This window comes from Poromitra crassiceps (assembly GCF_964638095.1).
Source record: "Poromitra crassiceps genome assembly, chromosome: 4".
NCBI classification, from domain to species: domain Eukaryota; kingdom Metazoa; phylum Chordata; class Actinopteri; order Beryciformes; family Melamphaidae; genus Poromitra; species Poromitra crassiceps.
The window spans coordinates 2,710,113-2,724,927 of NC_139626.1; the positions used below are offsets into that span (position 1 = coordinate 2,710,113).

Consider the following 14,815-nt stretch of genomic DNA (forward strand, 5'->3'; position numbering starts at 1 on the left):
GTTAAACCTTCACTCTGTGCACCTGACAATCAAAAGAGAGCTATGTTACACCTTCACTCTGTGCACCTGACAATCAAAATAGCACTATGTTACACCTTCACTCTGTGCACCTGACAATCAAAAGAGCACTATGTTAAACCTTCACTCTGTGCACCTGACAATCAAAAGAGCACTATGTTAAACCTTCACTCTGTGCACCTGACAATCAAAAGAGAGCTATGTTACACCTTCACTCTGTGCACCTGACAATCAAAATAGCACTATGTTACACCTTCACTCTGTGCACCTGACAATCAAAAGAGCACTATGTTAAACCTTCACTCTGTGCACCTGACAATCAAAAGAGAGCTATGTTACACCTTCACTCTGTGCACCTGACAATCAAAAGAGCACTATGTTACACCTTCACTCTGTGCACCTGTCAATCAAAAGAGCACTATGTTACACCTTCACTCTGTGCACCTGTCAATCAAAAGAGCACTATGTTACACCTTCACTCTGTGCACCTGACAATCAAAAGAGCACTATGTTACACCTTCACTCTGTGCACCTGACAATCAAAAGAGCACTATGTTACACCTTCACTCTGTGCACCTGACAATCAAAAGAGCACTATGTTACACCTTCACTCTGTGCACCTGACAATCAAAAGAGCACTATGTTACACCTTCACTCTGTGCACCTGTCAATCAAAAGAGCACTATGTTAAACCTTCACTCTGTGCACCTGACAATCAAAAGAGCACTATGTTACACCTTCACTCTGTGCACCTGACAATCAAAAGAGCACTATGTTACACCTTCACTCTGTGCACCTGACAATCAAAAGAGCACTATGTTACACTTTCACTCTGTGCACCTGACAATCAAAAGAGCACTATGTTAAACCTTCACTCTGTGCACCTGACAATCAAAAGAGCACTATGTTACACCTTCACTCTGTGCACCTGTCAATCAAAAGAGCGCTATGTTACACCTTCACTCTGTGCACCTGTCAATCAAAAGAGCGCTATGTTACACCTTCACTCTGTGCACCTGACAATCAAAAGAGCACTATGTTACACTTCACTCTGTGCACCTGACAATCAAAAGAGCACTATGTTACACCTTCACTCTGTGCACCTGACAATCAAAAGAGCACTATGTTAAACCTTCACTCTGTGCACCTGACAATCAAAAGAGCACTATGTTAAACCTTCACTCTGTGCACCTGACAATCAAAAGAGCACTATGTTAAACCTTCACTCTGTGCACCTGACAATCAAAAGAGCACTATGTTACACCTTCACTCTGTGCACCTGACAATCAAAAGAGCACTATGTTACACCTTCACTCTGTGCACCTGACAATCAAAAGAGCACTATGTTAAACCTTCACTCTGTGCACCTGACAATCAAAAGAGCACTATGTTAAACCTTCACTCTGTGCACCTGACAATCAAAAGAGCACTATGTTACACCTTCACTCTGTGCACCTGACAATCAAAAGAGCACTATGTTACACCTTCACTCTGTGCACCTGTCAATCAAAAGAGCGCTATGTTACACCTTCACTCTGTGCACCTGTCAATCAAAAGAGCGCTATGTTACACCTTCACTCTGTGCACGTGACAATCAAAAGAGCACTATGTTAAACCTTCACTCTGTGCACCTGACAATCAAAAGAGCACTATGTTAAACCTTCACTCTGTGCACCTGACAATCAAAAGAGCACTATGTTACACCTTCACTCTGTGCACCTGACAATCAAAAGAGCACTATGTTACACTTCACTCTGTGCACCTGACAATCAAAAGAGCACTATGTTACACCTTCACTCTGTGCACCTGACAATCAAAAGAGCACTATGTTAAACCTTCACTCTGTGCATCTGACAATCAAAAGAGCACTATGTTAAACCTTCACTCTGTGCACCTGACAATCAAAAGAGCACTATGTTAAACCTTCACTCTGTGCACCTGACAATCAAAAGAGCACTATGTTAAACCTTCACTCTGTGCACCTGACAATCAAAAGAGCACTATGTTAAACCTTCACTCTGTGCACCTGACAATCAAAAGAGCACTATGTTACACCTTCACTCTGTGCACCTGACAATCAAAAGAGCACTATGTTAAACCTTCACTCTGTGCACCTGACAATCAAAAGAGCACTATGTTAAACCTTCACTCTGTGCACCTGACAATCAAAAGAGCACTATGTTAAACCTTCACTCTGTGCATCTGACAATCAAAAGAGCACTATGTTAAACCTTCACTCTGTGCACCTGACAATCAAAAGAGCACTATGTTAAACCTTCACTCTGTGCACCTGACAATCAAAAGAGCACTATGTTAAACCTTCACTCTGTGCACCTGACAATCAAAAGAGCACTATGTTACACCTTCACTCTGTGCACCTGACAATCAAAAGAGCACTATGTTACACCTTCACTCTGTGCACCTGACAATCAAAAGAGCACTATGTTACACCTTCACTCTGTGCACCTGACAATCAAAAGAGCACTATGTTAAACCTTCACTCTGTGCACCTGTCAATCAAAAGAGCACTATGTTACACACGGCCTTCACTCTGTGCACCTGACAATCAAAAGAGCACTATGTTAAACCTTCACTCTGTGCACCTGACAATCAAAAGAGCACTATGTTACACCTTCACTCTGTGCACCTGACAATCAAAAGAGCACTATGTTAAACCTTCACTCTGTGCACCTGACAATCAAAAGAGCACTATGTTACACCTTCACTCTGTGCACCTGTCAATCAAAAGAGCACTATGTTAAACCTTCACTCTGTGCACCTGTCAATCAAAAGAGCACAATGTTACACCTTCACTCTGTGCACCTGTCAATCAAAAGAGCACTATGTTACACCTTCACTCTGTGCACCTGTCAATCAAAAGAGCACTATGTTACACCTTCACTCTGTGCACCTGACAATCAAAAGAGCACTATGTTACACCTTCACTCTGTGCACCTGACAATCAAAAGAGCACTATGTTACACCTTCACTCTGTGCACCTGACAATCAAAAGAGCACTATGTTACAACTTCACTCTGTGCACCTGACAATCAAAAGAGCACTATGTTAAACCTTCACTCTGTGCACCTGACAATCAAAAGAGCACTATGTTACACCTTCACTCTGTGCACCTGTCAATCAAAAGAGCACTATGTTAAACCTTCACTCTGTGCACCTGTCAATCAAAAGAGCACAATGTTACACCTTCACTCTGTGCACCTGTCAATCAAAAGAGCACTATGTTACACCTTCACTCTGTGCACCTGTCAATCAAAAGAGCACTATGTTACACCTTCACTCTGTGCACCTGACAATCAAAAGAGCACTATGTTACACCTTCACTCTGTGCACCTGACAATCAAAAGAGCACTATGTTAAACCTTCACTCTGTGCACCTGACAATCAAAAGAGCACTATGTTACACCTTCACTCTGTGCACCTGACAATCAAAAGAGCACTATGTTACACCTTCACTCTGTGCACCTGACAATCAAAAGAGCGCTATGTTACACTTCACTCTGTGCACCTGACAATCAAAAGAGCACTATGTTAAACCTTCACTCTGTGCACCTGACAATCAAAAGAGCACTATGTTACACCTTCACTCTGTGCACCTGACAATCAAAAGAGCACTATGTTACACCTTCACTCTGTGCACCTGACAATCAAAAGAGCACTATGTTACACTTCACTCTGTGCACCTGACAATCAAAAGAGCACTATGTTACACCTTCACTCTGTGCACCTGACAATCAAAAGAGCACTATGTTACACCTTCACTCTGTGCACCTGACAATCAAAAGAGCACTATGTTACACCTTCACTCTGTGCACCTGACAATCAAAAGAGCACTATGTTACACCTTCACTCTGTGCACCTGACAATCAAAAGAGCGCTATGTTACACTTCACTCTGTGCACCTGACAATCAAAAGAGCACTATGTTAAACCTTCACTCTGTGCACCTGACAATCAAAAGAGCACTATGTTACACCTTCACTCTGTGCACCTGACAATCAAAAGAGCACTATGTTACACCTTCACTCTGTGCACCTGTCAATCAAAAGAGCACTATGTTACACCTTCACTCTGTGCACCTGACAATCAAAAGAGCACTATGTTACACCTTCACTCTGTGCACCTGACAATCAAAAGAGCACTATGTTAAACCTTCACTCTGTGCACCTGACAATCAAAAGAGCACTATGTTACACCTTCACTCTGTGCACCTGACAATCAAAAGAGCACTATGTTACACCTTCACTCTGTGCACCTGACAATCAAAAGAGCGCTATGTTACACTTCACTCTGTGCACCTGACAATCAAAAGAGCACTATGTTAAACCTTCACTCTGTGCACCTGACAATCAAAAGAGCACTATGTTACACCTTCACTCTGTGCACCTGACAATCAAAAGAGCACTATGTTACACCTTCACTCTGTGCACCTGACAATCGAAAGAGCACTATGTTACACCTTCACTCTGTGCACCTGACAATCAAAAGAGCACTATGTTACACCTTCACTCTGTGCACCTGTCAATCAAAAGAGCACTATGTTACACCTTCACTCTGTGCACCTGACAATCAAAAGAGCACTATGTTACACCTTCACTCTGTGCACCTGACAATCAAAAGAGCACTATGTTACACCTTCACTCTGTGCACCTGACAATCAAAAGAGCACTATGTTAAACCTTCACTCTGTGCACCTGACAATCAAAAGAGCACTATGTTACACCTTCACTCTGTGCACCTGACAATCAAAAGAGAGCTATGTTACACCTTCACTCTGTGCACCTGACAATCAAAAGAGCACTATGTTACACTTCACTCTGTGCACCTGACAATCAAAAGAGCACTATGTTACACTTCACTCTGTGCACCTGACAATCAAAAGAGCACTATGTTACACCTTCACTCTGTGCACCTGACAATCAAAAGAGCACTATGTTACACCTTCACTCTGTGCACCTGACAATCAAAAGAGCACTATGTTACACCTTCACTCTGTGCACCTGACAATCAAAAGAGCACTATGTTACACCTTCACTCTGTGCACCTGACAATCAAAAGAGCACTATGTTACACCTTCACTCTGTGCACCTGACAATCAAAAGAGCACTATGTTAAACCTTCACTCTGTGCACCTGACAATCAAAAGAGCACTATGTTAAACCTTCACTCTGTGCACCTGACAATCAAAAGAGAGCTATGTTACACCTTCACTCTGTGCACCTGACAATCAAAAGAGAGCTATGTTACACCTTCACTCTGTGCACCTGACAATCAAAAGAGCACTATGTTAAACCTTCACTCTGTGCACCTGACAATCAAAAGAGCACTATGTTACACCTTCACTCTGTGCACCTGACAATCAAAAGAGCACTATGTTACACCTTCACTCTGTGCACCTGACAATCAAAAGAGAGCTATGTTACACCTTCACTCTGTGCACCTGACAATCAAAAGAGCACTATGTTAAACCTTCACTCTGTGCACCTGACAATCAAAAGAGCACTATGTTACACCTTCACTCTGTGCACCTGACAATCAAAAGAGCACTATGTTACACCTTCACTCTGTGCACCTGACAATCAAAAGAGCACTATGTTACACCTTCACTCTGTGCACCTGACAATCAAAAGAGCACTATGTTACACCTTCACTCTGTGCACCTGACAATCAAAAGAGCACTATGTTAAACCTTCACTCTGTGCACCTGACAATCAAAAGAGCACTATGTTACACCTTCACTCTGTGCACCTGACAATCAAAAGAGAGCTATGTTACACCTTCACTCTGTGCACCTGACAATCAAAAGAGCACTATGTTACACCTTCACTCTGTGCACCTGACAATCAAAAGAGCACTATGTTACACCTTCACTCTGTGCACCTGACAATCAAAAGAGCACTATGTTAAACCTTCACTCTGTGCACCTGTCAATCAAAAGAGCACTATGTTACACCTTCACTCTGTGCACCTGACAATCAAAAGAGCACTATGTTACACCTTCACTCTGTGCACCTGACAATCAAAAGAGCACTATGTTACACCTTCACTCTGTGCACCTGACAATCAAAAGAGCACTATGTTACACCTTCACTCTGTGCACCTGACAATCAAAAGAGCACTATGTTACACCTTCACTCTGTGCACCTGACAATCAAAAGAGCACTATGTTACACTTCACTCTGTGCACCTGACAATCAAAAGAGCACTATGTTACACCTTCACTCTGTGCACCTGACAATCAAAAGAGCACTATGTTAAACCTTCACTCTGTGCACCTGTCAATCAAAAGAGAGCTATGTTAAACCTTCACTCTGTGCACCTGTCAATCAAAAGAGCACTATGTTAAACCTTCACTCTGTGCACCTGTCAATCAAAAGAGCACTATGTTAAACCTTCACTCTGTGCACCTGACAATCAAAAGAGCACTATGTTACACCTTCACTCTGTGCACCTGACAATCAAAAGAGCACTATGTTAAACCTTCACTCTGTGCACCTGACAATCAAAAGAGCACTATGTTAAACCTTCACTCTGTGCACCTGACAATCAAAAGAGCACTATGTTACACCTTCACTCTGTGCACCTGACAATCAAAAGAGCACTATGTTAAACCTTCACTCTGTGCACCTGACAATCAAAAGAGCACTATGTTACACCTTCACTCTGTGCACCTGACAATCAAAAGAGCACTATGTTACACCTTCACTCTGTGCACCTGACAATCAAAAGAGCACTATGTTAAACCTTCACTCTGTGCACCTGACAATCAAAAGAGCACTATGTTACACCTTCACTCTGTGCACCTGACAATCAAAAGAGCACTATGTTACACCTTCACTCTGTGCACCTGTCAATCAAAAGAGCACTATGTTAAACCTTCACTCTGTGCACCTGACAATCAAAAGAACACTATGTTACACCTTCACTCTGTGCACCTGACAATCAAAAGAGCACTATGTTACACCTTCACTCTGTGCACCTGACAATCAAAAGAGCACTATGTTACACCTTCACTCTGTGCACCTGACAATCAAAAGAGCACTATGTTACACCTTCACTCTGTGCACCTGTCAATCAAAAGAGCACTATGTTACACCTTCACTCTGTGCACCTGTCAATCAAAAGAGCACTATGTTAAACCTTCACTCTGTGCACCTGACAATCAAAAGAGCACTATGTTACACCTTCACTCTGTGCACCTGACAATCAAAAGAGCACTATGTTACACCTTCACTCTGTGCACCTGACAATCAAAAGAGCACTATGTTAAACCTTCACTCTGTGCACCTGACAATCAAAAGAGCACTATGTTAAACCTTCACTCTGTGCACCTGACAATCAAAAGAGCACTATGTTACACCTTCACTCTGTGCACCTGACAATCAAAAGAGCACTATGTTACACCTTCACTCTGTGCACCTGACAATCAAAAGAGCACTATGTTACACCTTCACTCTGTGCACCTGACAATCAAAAGAGCACTATGTTACACCTTCACTCTGTGCACCTGACAATCAAAAGAGCACTATGTTACACCTTCACTCTGTGCACCTGACAATCAAAAGAGCACTATGTTACACCTTCACTCTGTGCACCTGACAATCAAAAGAGCACTATGTTACACCTTCACTCTGTGCACCTGACAATCAAAAGAGCGCTATGTTACACCTTCACTCTGTGCACCTGTCAATCAAAAGAGCACTATGTTAAACCTTCACTCTGTGCACCTGACAATCAAAAGAGCACTATGTTACACCTTCACTCTGTGCACCTGTCAATCAAAAGAGCGCTATGTTACACCTTCACTCTGTGCACCTGACAATCAAAAGAGCGCTATGTTACACCTTCACTCTGTGCACCTGACAATCAAAAGGGCACTATGTTACACCTTCACTCTGTGCACCTGACAATCAAAAGAGCACTATGTTACACCTTCACTCTGTGCACCTGACAATCAAAAGAGCACTATGTTACACCTTCACTCTGTGCACCTGTAAATCAAAAGAGCACTATGTTACACCTTCACTCTGTGCACCTGTAAATCAAAAGAGCACTATGTTACACCTTCACTCTGTGCACCTGTAAATCAAAAGAGCACTATGTTACACCTTCACTCTGTGCACCTGTAAATCAAAATAGCACTATGTTACACCTTCACTCTGTGCACCTGTAAATCAAAAGAGCACTATGTTAAACCTTCACTCTGTGCACCTGTCAATCAAAAGAGCACTATGTTACACCTTCACTCTGTGCACCTGACAATCAAAAGAGCACTATGTTACACCTTCACTCTGTGCACCTGACAATCAAAAGAGCACTATGTTAAACCTTCACTCTGTGCACCTGACAATCAAAAGAGCACTATGTTACACCTTCACTCTGTGCACCTGACAATCAAAAGAGCACTATGTTAAACCTTCACTCTGTGCACCTGACAATCAAAAGAGCACTATGTTACACCTTCACTCTGTGCACCTGTAAATCAAAAGAGCACTATGTTACACCTTCACTCTGTGCACCTGACAATCAAAAGAGCACTATGTTACACCTTCACTCTGTGCACCTGTCAATCAAAAGAGCGCTATGTTACACCTTCATTCACGGCTATGCGTCTTGTACAAAGGCTGCTCACATGAATGTAAATGTCAAAGCAATTGGAATTTCACAATGTTCCTCTCTTGGTCTGGGGTCATGAGTATAACAGGCTTCTGTTTCTCAAAGAACGGGACAAAGACTGAAGAAGACATTTGGGGACTATGGGCAGAGATCTTGCAACAAGACTTCTGAAAGAGATTTTGTGAGCTCAAGTATGGTTCATAAACGGTCAAAATGACTTAATCAAATAACCAAAGAATTAAGTTAAACTAACTTTCCTAAGTAGCCTTTAGCAGCCTACAGTATCTAGGATAGACAAAAAGCCAGTAGCAGAGATGCCACCAAATTGATTGTCCACTTCCTTCTCCCCATTTCAAGGTCAACAGAATAACAATGACGTGGGCATGGCAACGGAAACTCATGGGCTATTTAGTTTAATTTATTCATTACTCAGCTGCGTGAGAGTGATGTTAATATTGAGGCATAAGTCACATAGGCATTTCTTTCTTCAGCAGGGCAGCAATATCACCCACATCTGCGCTCCTAATGCTGCGTTCACACCGACCTATTCAAGTTTTTCGCTGGCATCGAGTTTACATACAAAGTCAATGCAAACGAGCGATTGAGCGTATATTCGCCAGGGGGAAAAATCGCTGGGTGTCCGAGCGACAGAGACAGAGCGATAGGGCGAAAATTCGCTCGTCGCCCGAGATTAAATATCCCAACTCGAGCGAAATCTCGCTGGCATCAGTCGCTCGCTGTTCAACGCTGATTGGCTGCCGTGTGAGAGTGAGTCAAGGATCACACTGGCTTGGAACAAACCGCTGGTTTATTGTGTGGCAACAAACCGCATTGACAGGCTGACAGCTGACATGAAGTGAAGTCTGTACTACCGGTATAGAGCTCGCGTTAGGAGCACGCTGATAGGCTGCGTTAGGAGCACGCTGATAGGCTGCGTTAGGAGCATGCTGATAGGCTTACGGCCACATTCCACTGGGTCCGTGTTCGATCCGTCTGCGCTGCGGTACGGCTTCGGAGCCGATACGTTTCCACTCTAATCATTGTGTCGACTCCCACCTACTCCGCTGCGTTGCGTGTCTACTCCGTCCCAGCTCCGACAATCCAGAGCTCTCCGAAAAAGATACGCAAGGCTTCTATTTTCCACGGATGTCGGAGCAAAGCTGCAGCAAGTTGGGCGGAGCCAGGCATGAAATCAACAGGGCAGAGGTGTTTACAGCATTCAATATCAAGCCAGAGGACAAACATGTATGAGGAAAAGTTCATAATTGAAGTGGAAAACCACAAAATAATATATGACACGACCCATCCTTTTTACAAGGACAACACCAAGCAAGTCCACCCCTCCTCTGCTTCTCCAGTTGGGAACAATGATCTTCTGCCTGTTTGTCGTTGTATTTATCCCACATACAAATTGTCTCGCGCGATTTCACCGCGAGAACTTGTCGGTCTCGTCACTCTAGCTGTCTGGCGGAGCGGAGCCGTGACGTGCTCTGCACGCAGCCGGTTAGTGTTGGCGGAGCACAGAGCACGGAGCAAAACTGGAAAAAAATGCAACCAGTGCGATTCCCCAGTTAGCTTGTAAACAACTACGGTGGCTCGTAGTGGACAAACATCATGACATTGCGTAACGTTATACCCCCCAGATGTCCGTCAATTCTTGTGCCTGTTGACGAGCGATTTAAACAGAGCGACAGAGCGATTCCAAAGGGTTGAATCGAGCGACAGAGAGAAAAATAAATATCTCGGTGTGAACACAGCTTAAAAGGTAAACTATGCTCTAAATATAATCTGACTGAAATATCATAAATGGCCCTTGAACATATATTGCATCAGGCTGCCTGATGGTTCATGGGATAAATAAAGCAGGCTGATGGAAGGACGGTCTTCAGGGTTGTTGTTCAAATGCACAGCTTCATATTGATTATTTTGAGGTCATTTATTTTTCAAGTGTGATTCCCTTTAGAGAAGCAGAGAGAAAAACAGCTCCATTTGTTTTGGATTGAGTCCATTTCTGGGGCTGCGTGTGACTGCCTGCGGTGCTTATGTGCCAGTTTGTTACTCATTCCTAATTAAGCCAATAACACCTCTCAAACTTATGAAAGCAACTGAAAATAAGCCTTTTTACTAGAAGAGTCGGCATCATACTATCAAGAGAAAAGTGGATGATGGCCTGGCTATTGTTTGGAATTTGGAATTAATAGGAGATTTGCATTACTAGCGCTCGATTCCTTCGCTAGGTCGGCCGCGTCGCCCGCACTGCAGCTCGCCAAGCTGGCCTTGCAGCTCGCATATGCATGATGATGACTGTCACAAAGCAAAAAAAAATAGAATTGAACTTATAAGTTGCTCTCTCTCACTGCAGGCAGGAGCATAATACCCCCCCCCCCCCCCACACACACACACACTCTGCCATAACATGGTACATTTCCACATGTCTAGAAGGGTAAGACCAGTAATTTACCTGATTTACCAGGCATGGTCCAGACTGCATGTGTGGAAATGGCTTATGTGAGTGAGTGAGTGGGTGGGTGGGTGGGTGGGTTTGTGGGTGGGTGGGTGAGTGAATGCGTGAGTGAGTGACAGAGGGAGAGGGAGAATGTGTGTGTGTGTGTGTGTGTGTGTGTGTGTGTGTGTGTGTGTGTGTACACATGTATGATACCTCTAATTGGTCCGTCTGCTCCTGTTTGTGCTTCTCCAGCTCTCCTTTGGTCTCTTTCAGTTTGGCATCCAGCTCATTGGACTTGATCTCTTCCGACTCCTGGAAGACAGAGAGAGGGGGTAAAGATTTCAAAACAGGAGGCATCTGACCTGCCTAATGTCCCGTCATCAGGAGGCATCTGACCTGCCTAATGTCCTGTCATCAGGAGGCATCTGACCTGCCTAATGTCCTGTCATCAGGAGGCATCTGACCTGCCTAATGTCCTGTCATCAGGAGGCATCTGACCTGCCTAATGTCCTGTCATCAGGAGGCATCTGACCTGCCTAATGTCCTGTCATCAGGAGGCATCTGACCTGCCTAATGTCCCGTCATCAGGAGGCATCTGACCTGCCTAATGTCCTGTCATCAGGAGGCATCTGACCTGCCTAATGTCCCGTCATCAGGAGGCATCTGACCTGCCTAATGTCCTGTCATCAGGAGGCATCTGACCTGCCTAATGTCCTGTCATCAGGAGGCATCTGACCTGCCTAATGTCCTGTCATCAGGAGGCATCTGACCTGCCTAATGTCCTGTTTGTAGCCATTTGACTGAATGATGACAGGCACACAAGTTGGGACACTGCCAACAACAAGCACATGCATCTGACTGGGACACACACAGTCTTTCTCTGACAAAGGTATTCTCTGTCTGACTCACAGATCACACCTATGGTCATGTAGACACTGACTAGCACTTCTATGCGAGCGGTTCCCAACTTCTCCCACTCATGGCCCACTTGAAAATCTCAAAAATGTTTGCGGCCCACATCCGACCATAAACAGTACGGAGGCCAAATAATGTGTTCTGAGAAGACTTTTTATATTAACGATAAACAAAGCTGTCCATCAGCACCACACGGAAATCAGAAATCAAAAGTGAGGGGCTGTCTGCAATAGGCTAAGTAACAGATAAATGATTACAAATTAAATGGCGGTATATCATTCAACAATGGAGAAATGCATTCTCATACATAATAAAAATTGACAAGTTCACGAAAATCGTAATGTTTTGCAAATAATTTTGGCGGGGCCACTCGTGATACCGTCGCAGCCCACAGGTGGGGAATGGATGTTGTATGCTATACAAAACACACACCTGGTGCTATACAAAACACACACCTGGTATGTTCGGATCATGTCCTGGCAGTTCTTGCGGATCTGCTCGGTCTCTTCTTTGGCCTGGGCCAATCTGGATGTTGTGTCTTTCAACTTGTCTTTAGTCTCCTGTGCACAGACAAACACAACACACACTGTACCTCTGTAACACACACACTGGACGTCAGTGATCTGTACAATAGGTTTACATTATGAAACACTAAAACAGCAAAGGACACTCCTCTTCAAAGCTAAGCCAGTATGAAACCAACACACTAAGCATGTCAAAAGTGGCGTTTTAATCAATCTAAGAAATAAAATAAGAAATAAAATGACCCTGACACATTTGTATTGTTTCTGTGCCGTTAACCTACCTTGTGGGCATCCATCTCACTCTTGAGCTTGTTCTGGGCCCATTTGACTTTGATGAGCTGTGAGTTGATCTCCTCCTTGAACTTGTCCAGCTCTCGAGTCAACCTGCCGACCTCCCCTTCCTGAGAACACAGAGAGAGATGGGACACTGAAGATAAGACGGGGTATGAGGACATGGTGAGGCTTTTTGGTTCTCGCTGATGAGGTGATAGATGCACATCGCCCACGGTTCCTGGGGGTGGGGGGGGGGGGGGGGAGGGCGGAGGTACTGGACAAAAACAACAAAAACAAACTCAAAGTAAGTTATGTTTGGTTCTCGCTCCCTTGCGACATGCTCAGAATGACATTTCAGTAATACACTTAAACATTCCATTCAAGGTCTTTCTAAAGGTGAGTTTTTCATAAGTGGATCAATGATTAAACTGAAAGGGAGTTTCAGAGGAACATATGGCGGATATCAATGACATTAGATAGTCAAATGTCCTCTTTCCTTTGTTTGTTTATGTTGTTGAAGGAGGCAATAGGCATACATGATCACATCATGCATACTTTTCAAAATGTGTTTAACCGGTCCTGTCTCAGCCCTCTGATTCCCTCTCCTCTTCCTTGGAGATATAGCGGTGTGGTATCTGCCTGAACCCTGACAAGAAGAACCTCCCTGCATGTTTACCAGGACATTTTTGTTCAGGAATCTCACCACACACCAAAACCTTGATGGAGGAGTCTAGTTTTGGACTAGTGAGAAGAACCAGTTAACTATCATTATTTTGTAAACTTGCAATTTGATCTTTGATTTTCTTCTTTAAGTTTCATGCTTCTCTATCTTCAGCAGTTGTATGGATATGGGTGGACAGACCCAGAGAAAAACACACATGCAAAGAAACACACCAGACAAAATGCCCCTCACTCAATGTGCTTTCAGTGAAGCATTGCAGTTGCTTGTATACTGTGCTACAATATATATATATATATATATATATATATATATATATATATATATATATATATATATATATATATATATGGGGGGTTTCAAAGTCTGAGACTGTGCCCCCCAGTTTACTTGCTTAGTTAATTACTGGACAGTACCTATTATTATTTTATTTTCCCCCAGAGACACTCAACAATTGAGCCAAGATAGCCTGATATTGCTGTTTGGAATACCTCAGACTAAAACAAATGCATAAGAAAGGTCTGTCTGAAGGCATGCATTTGTTTCTGACTCTAAAATTCCTCCCAAACTACTGTTTGTCTGTCTCTGAACTATCTGTTTAACCAAAGGAGATCTCCTTTTGATAACTAACGTACGGCAATATTTTTCACTTCCATTCAATGAGCCACCCTGGGGAGGCCCGCCTCCCACTTTGCAAACCTCTGCAGCCTGTTGCACCAGCTGAACGTAAGTTCTGTCTTAAGTTGGGGTGTAAAGTCCACACTAACTGCTACGTTCAAACTAGTTAGTTTGACACTAAAGTTGTGTCTTTGTTTAGTTGCACCACGGAGACGTAAGGTACATCTTAACTAGTAGACCCTAAAGTCCATACTAACCAAAATAGTGTCGCGGAAAATGACGTTTTCACTTCCTGTAGCCAATCAGTGAAAAGCACAGTGGAAACGGTGTTTATTTACTGTTGTTTAATTAAGTGGAATGAAAACAGTCGGGCATGTGGCCCACCGCAAGTTAGTGCTTTCATATTTCATCAACACTAACCAAATGAGAACGTTATTGAGTAACGTTCATTTAGGTTCATATTACTGTTAACGTTTATCTGTGAGCCCCTCATCAGTAGGCTATTGTAGGCTAATTTACCACCATCCTGCCTCGCTAAATTGTTGCGGTTATTTTAATTTGTATGCAGTTCTGCTTGTGGGAAACAAAAGCGTGAGTCATAAATATCAAAGGGTGTAATAATAATTGATCACGGAGAGCGCGTTGCGGACGCAAAACAACGATGCGCCACGGTGCCAAGTTGCAATCCGTGCCAACTGCTATTTTACGG

General features: G+C 43.4%; 1 protein-coding gene across 2 annotated transcripts in view; it reads right to left on the minus strand.

Moving 5' to 3' along the window:
* Window positions 1-14,815, minus strand: part of ccdc186 (coiled-coil domain-containing protein 186) — a 67,907-nt gene that overhangs the window by 37,201 nt on the left and 15,891 nt on the right. For both annotated transcript variants that reach the window (XM_083636174.1, XM_083636175.1), the window contains exons 6-8: window positions 12,818-12,937; window positions 12,468-12,572; window positions 11,311-11,409 (exon numbers count right to left, since the gene is read on the minus strand). In XM_083636174.1, coding sequence (XP_083492300.1) covers window positions 11,311-11,409; window positions 12,468-12,572; window positions 12,818-12,937 — 324 coding nt within the window. The remainder of the gene's footprint in view (window positions 1-11,310; window positions 11,410-12,467; window positions 12,573-12,817; window positions 12,938-14,815) is intronic.